Genomic DNA, 6,162 nt, shown 5'->3' with positions numbered 1-6,162 from the left:
GCTCTGTGCTGACAGCTAGCTCAGAGTTTGGAGCCTATTTCAGAGTCTGTATCTCCCTCTCTCTCTGACCCTCCCCTGCTCACGCTCTCTCTCTCTCTCTCTCTCTCTCCTAGAAATAAAAAATTTAAAAAAATGATATTCGAGGGCGCCTGGGTGGCCCAGTCGGTTAGGTGTCTGATGTTGGCTCAGGTCACGATCTCGCGGTTTCAGGGAGTTTGAGCCCCGTATCCGGCTCTGTGTGCTGACAGCTCAGAGCCTGGAGCCTGCTTCGTATTCTGTGTCTCCCTCTCTCTCTCTGTCCCTCCCCTGCTCACGCACACATGCTCTCTCTCTCAAAAGTAAACATTTTTTAAAAATAGAAAAATTAAAATGGTTGTAAACATGTGAAACGTATTCAGTATTTAAGCCAACTGCGGATTTTGCCATGAAATTTGTAGCTTAAAGTTTCAAAGGAAACTAAAATCATCTAGTGTTTACATTCAGCTAGTTATGCAGCTTGTACCCTAAAGGGTTAATCTTTCCAGCTGTGTGTGTTTTTTTTCTCCTTGAATTTTCAGGCTCCAATTTAATGAATGATCGATAAATTTGAAAAGTTCAAAGGGACCTTATGAAAGATATCAGATGGAGGGGTGCCTGGGTGGCTCAGTCCCTTAAGCATCCAACTTCAGCTCAGGTCGTGATCTCATGGTTTGTGAGTTTGAACCCCAGCTGTGCTGACAGCTCAGAGCCTGGAGCCTGCTTCGGATTCTGTGTCTCCCTGTCTCTCTGCTTCTCTCCTGCTCATGCTCTCTCTCTTCCTCGCTCTCAAAAAGGAATAAACATTAAAAAGAAAATTAAAGAGATCAGATAAAGTCACATTCCATTTACACCTCCTTTGGGGACACTGTAAGGTTGAGACATGGGAGAGGGAAGCTGAGATTTTAGAGGGAAGCTCCAAAAATGATCAGAAACTGTCCCGGCCGGTGCCATCTCTTTGTAGGAAATAGAGAAACCAAAGCTCGCACAACTCGGGGTGAGGGCTCCTTCCGGGGAAGGAGGGGGTTACCGGAGCGGACGCAGGCTGAACCGAACCCGGCCGCAGGCCCACAGTCGGCTTCCCTTCTCAGGCTTCCTGGTCAGCAGGCGTCCTCTGATCAACGGCCAGCTGTGCGCTCCAAGCCACTGCCTTCTCGAAATCCTCGCGGGCGTAGGCGTCGCGCACTGTGCGGGGCGTCGGGTGTTGAGGCAGGTGTGAACCGCAGCTGAAATCCTCCCCGCGCTCCCTGCGCACACAGCGTCGGCCACCCGCGTGAACCTTCTGGTGTTGAATCAGGTGTGCAATCTGGGTGTAGGCGTTTCCACAGCTGTCACATTCATAGGGCTTCTCTCCCGTATGGATCCTCCGGTGCTGAGCAAGGTGGACGCTCTGGCTGAAGGCCTTGCCGCACTCGTTACAGGCGTAGGGCTTCTCGCTAGTGTGGACTCTCCGGTGCTGAGTGAGGGACGAGTTGTGACTGAATGTCTTCCCACACTCTTTACACGGATAGGGCTTCTCGCCCGTGTGGATTTTCTGATGCTCGATAAGGTGGGTGCTGCGGCCGAAGGCTTTGCCACACTCCGCGCACTCGTAAGGTTTCTCTCCAGTGTGAACTCGCTGGTGTTGGAGGAGGTGGGAGATCTGGGTGTAGGCCTTCCCGCAGGCCGCACACGCGTACGGCTTCTCCCCGGTGTGAGTCCTCTGGTGGCGCGTCAGCGAGGAGTTCTGGCCGAACGTCTTCCCGCACTCGCAGCACTTGTAGGGCTTCTCACCGGTGTGAACCGTGCGGTGTTGAGCGAAGGACGACGTGTGGCCGAAGGCCTTTCCGCACTCCTTGCACACATAGGGTTTCTCGCCCGCGTGAACGCTCTGGTGCCTCATGAGGTGGGAAATCTGTGTGTACGCCTTCCCACACTCGCGACACGCGTAGGGCTTCTCGCCGGTGTGAATCCTCCGATGCTGCGTCAGGGAGGAGCTGTGGCCGAAGGCTTTGCCGCACTCGCGACACTCGTAGGGCTTCTCGCCCGTGTGGACCCGCTGGTGCTGCGACAGGGACGAGCTGTGGCTGAAGGCCTTCCCGCACTCGGTGCACCTGTAGGGCCGCTCCCCGGTGTGGATCGCCTGGTGCTGGCTCAGGGACGACGCGTGACAGAAGGCCTTGCCGCACTCGCCGCAGCTGTGGGGCCTCTCGCCCGAGTGGCTCTTCCGGTGGCGCGTGAGGTGCGACACCTGCGAGTAGAACTTGCCGCACTGGTCGCACTCGTAGGGCTTCTCCCCGGTGTGGCACCGCCGGTGTTTGAGGAGCGAGGAGCTCTGCGTGAAGGCCTTGCCGCACTCCCCGCAGCGGTACGGCCTCTCCCCGCTGTGGATCCTGCGGTGCTCGGCGAGCGAGGAGCTCTGCGTGAAGGTCTTGCCGCACGCGCCGCACGCGTGCGGCTTCTCGCGCGTGTGAACCACGCGGTGCCGGACGACGGAGGGGCCGCGGGCGAGCGCCCTCCCGCAGCCGCCGCACTGGGCGCGCCGCTCGCGGGTGTGGACTCTGCGGCGCGGGCTGCAGTCGGGGCGGGACACGAAGGCCTCGCCGCACTCGGCGCAGCGAAACGGCTCCTTCTCCGCCGACGTCCCGGGGCGTCTCGGGCTCCTTCCGGGCCCGCGCCTGCTCGGGGCCCCCTCCCCGCCGGGCCCCCCGCGCCTCCCGACGGGGGCCGGGGGCCGCCCGGGGCTCGGCGCGGGCTCGGGGCCGCCGCCTCTCTGCCCGCAGACGGCTTCCTCGCGAGGAGCGGACAGGCGCGTCAGGGGCGTCGCCCGCTCCGAGCGGCCGCTGCACGGCCAGGGGCGCCCCCCTCCGGCGACTCCGCGCAGCGCCCCCCAAACCCCCTCCACCTTTGCCGCGGCGGAAGCGGCCTCCTGCGAAAGGCTCTTTCTCACCAGTGCCTCCTGGGCGGGTGCAGAGCTTGGCTCCAAGTCTGGAAGAAACAGAAACCGTGATGAGCGCCCAGGTCGGGACAAAGGAAGCGGATTGCGTAGCACCGGCTCTACGCGTTCCAGGGGCGCCTCGGGGGCGGGGGACGGGCTCGGCCGGTTAAGCGTCCGACTGCCGCTCAGGTCGTGATCTCGCGGTTCGTGGGTTCGCTCGAGCCCCTTGGCCGACAGCTCAGAGCCTGGGGCCTGCTTGGGATTCTGTGTCTCCCTCTCTCTCTAACCCTCCCCTGCTTGCACTCTGTCTCTCGCTTTCTCAGTAAAACAAATAAACATAAAAATTTAAGAAAAAGACAGTTTCACAGTTTATGTTGCTGTTTCAAAAGACATGAGACAGATTCTTGTTGTGGCCTCAATATATAAATATAAATATAAATATAAATATAAATATAGGATTGAGTTTTGTTGTTTATGTACATGTGAATCTGTGTATGCATGTGTGTGGTAGGCTGGAGGGTTTTCATTTATTACATTGATTTTTTGATTGTGATAAAATACATACAACATAAAACATTTAAATCATTTATAGGCGTACGGTCCAGTTGCATATACACATTCACACTGTCGTGCCGCCCTCACCACTATCCGGAACTTTTTCATCTTCCCAAACTGTCACACTGAACCCAGTAAACACTAACTCCTGTGCCCCTTCCCCAGCCCCCACCAACCACCATTCCACTCTGGCTCTATGATCTTGCCTACTCTAGGCAGCCCATGTAAGCTGACTCATACAATGTGTCTCCTTTTGTGTCTGGTTTATTCATGCTTTTATTATACACTTTTGTAATTTTAAAATAAGTAAAGATTTGGGGTAAAATGTTAAAAGCAGGGGCATCAAGATGGTTCATTCGGCTGAAGATCCGACTCTTGATTTGGGCTCAAGTCATGATCCCAGGGTCGTGGGATGGAGCCCTCCATGATGAACATGGAGGCTGCTTAAGATCTCTCCCCCTCCCTCCCTATCTACCTATCTCTCTCTCCCTCTGCACCCCTCCCCCGCTTGTACTCTCTCTAAATTCAAATCAAATCAAATCAGATAAAAGTAACTTTTTTGACCAATAAGCAGGATAATGGGGAGATTTCCATTTTCTGCGTTATTTCTTCTTTAGATCTTCAATGTTTCTGTGATGAACACAAATGACTTTAATTTGATCAAAAGATACCAATAAATATTGAATGTATGTGAGAATTTACAGCACAATCTCTCAATCTGGAGAAAGGGGAGTTTAGAGAAGAGATGATAAGCAGGAAGCAGAGCCATTTTGGATCTGTTGAAGGGGACTGATTTTTTGATGTTAGTAGATTTGTTCATGGATACCTATTTAATAGAATTTTTAAAAACAATTTTTTTTATTTATTTATTTTGTTTTATTTATTTCTGAGAGACAGGAAGACAGTGTGAGCAGGGGAGGGCCAGACAGAGAGGGAGACACAGAATCTGAAGACAGGCGACAGGCTCCGAGCTAACTGTCAGCACAGAGCCCGATGCGGGACTCGAACCTACAAACCGTGAGATCATGACCTGAGCTGAAGTCAGATGCTTAACCAACTGAGCCACCCAGGCACCCCTATTTAATACACTTTTTTAATTTTTTTTCTTTCATAGTTTATTGTCAAGTTGGTTTCCATGTAACACCCAGTGCTCATCCCAACAAGTGCCCTCCTCCATGCCTATCAGGTTTTTAATTTTTTAAAGTTTATTTATTTTCAGAAGGAATGAGTGTGTGTGTGTGTGTGTGTGTGTGAAAGAGAGAGAGAGAGAGAAGGAGGGAGGGGCAGAGACAGAATCCCAAGCAGGCTCCACGCTGCCAGCACAGAGCTTGACATGGGGCTCGATCACATGAACTTTAAGATCGTGACCTGAGCTGAGATCAAGAGTCAGATGCTTAACCAACTGAGCCACCCAGGAGCCCCCATGGGATACCTATTAACTGTATAGTTGTTACTTGCTAACCACAGTGCTGGGGGTACAGGCCTCCGTGCTGAACAAACATCTGACCCTTGCCCTCAGAGAGGGGAAGGGGCAGCCTTGTATTTAGACATTTTGGACACACCCTCCTTGTCTCCATCGCATCCCTGCCCTTGAAGAACCACTCTTCCCCTTTCCATGTTGTCTTGGTGGGGCTGTAAATCACAGTCTCCCCCACCCCCATTTAAGGAGTAGGCATGAGACCGAGGAGGGCCAGTTAGAATACTCTATCCCCAAAACCAGGATAATTGGTTCAAGATCCAAACAGAGCCAATCAGAGTCTTCCTTGAGACTGATATCTCAAGGTGTTGCTAGGCAGAATATAAGTTTGAGTCCACAGGGAGCAATATTGACTGCCACTTGGAAAGGCCTGAGGATAGACTGAAGCTAGAAACAGACAGAATCAACACATGGGGGGAATGAGGTAAGGAGAGAGAGAACAAGTGAGCCCCGACAACACCACTTACTATGGCCTTAGATTCATCTATACCTAGTCTTACACCACAACACTTTCCACTTACATGGGTCCAAAAAAATCAATTTTACCTAAGCCCTTTTGATTCTTTACATGCAAAAGAGTCTAGACTAATATATCAGGTAATCACGATATTAGTAATAGGATAACAATTACTATTGCAATAGGTAACATTTATTAAATGCTTTTTAGGTACCAGGCACTGTTCTAAGGTTGTTCTATCTAGTAACTGATTTAGTCCTCAAAAATAATTCAGTGAGGTGGGTACTAGTAGCATCCCTACTTTATAAATGAGGAAATGACGTTAAGTCACTTACCCACAGTCACATAGCCCGTCAGTGGCAGAGCAGGGATCTGAACTCAGAGAGTCTGGCTCCAAAGCCCCTACTCTTAACTACAACAGGAATGAACACAGTAATAGCAGCTCCATCAAGGAGCTGTGTAAACACTGAGAAGGGGCAGGTCACTCAGCCTGGAAGTCAGGGAAGACCTCCTGGATGAGGCGATCTATAATCTTCGTCTTGAGGAACATGAAGGTGTTTGCCAGGAAGACAAAGCTGGGAAGAGTGTTCCAGGGAGGAGGATCATCATGTGTGAAGGCTCAAAGGTAGGAACACACATTCAAGGTGTTTTTCAGGTAGAGGGGCGCCTGGATGGCTCAGTCGGTTAAGTGTGTGACTCTTGGTTTCGGCTCAGGTCATGATCTCACGGTTCATGAGTTTG

General features: G+C 52.0%; 1 protein-coding gene across 1 annotated transcript; it reads right to left on the bottom strand.

The window, feature by feature from the left end:
• Positions 1 to 1,006: 1,006 nt before the first annotated feature.
• On the bottom strand, positions 1,007 to 3,595 carry LOC120241801 (zinc finger protein 883-like). The gene is made up of 2 exons (XM_039247150.1): positions 3,556 to 3,595; positions 1,007 to 2,982 (listed from the first exon to the last, which is right to left on the bottom strand). The coding sequence occupies exons 1-2, from the start codon at positions 3,593 to 3,595 to the stop codon at positions 1,103 to 1,105; spliced, it is 1,920 nt and encodes a 639-aa protein (XP_039103081.1). The 3' UTR covers positions 1,007 to 1,102.
• Positions 3,596 to 6,162: the final 2,567 nt, after the last annotated feature.

This window comes from Hyaena hyaena, unplaced genomic scaffold (assembly GCF_003009895.1).
Source record: "Hyaena hyaena isolate Hyena2069 unplaced genomic scaffold, ASM300989v1 scaffold_9, whole genome shotgun sequence".
Classification (NCBI taxonomy): Eukaryota; Metazoa; Chordata; class Mammalia; order Carnivora; family Hyaenidae; genus Hyaena; species Hyaena hyaena.
Note: the sequence above shows the minus strand (reverse complement) of the source record. Positions and strands in the feature narration are given on the sequence as shown.

Bases quoted from the DNA above. Each gene is read 5' to 3' on its own strand.
- LOC120241801 (XM_039247150.1), bottom strand. From the start codon at position 3,595: ATGAAAAAGTTCCGGATAGTGGTGAGGGCGGCACGACAGT. The intron at 2,983-3,555 runs GTGAATGTGTAT...TGTTTCTTCCAG, and splicing joins GGTGAGGGCGGCACGACAGT to ACTTGGAGCCAAGCTCTGCA.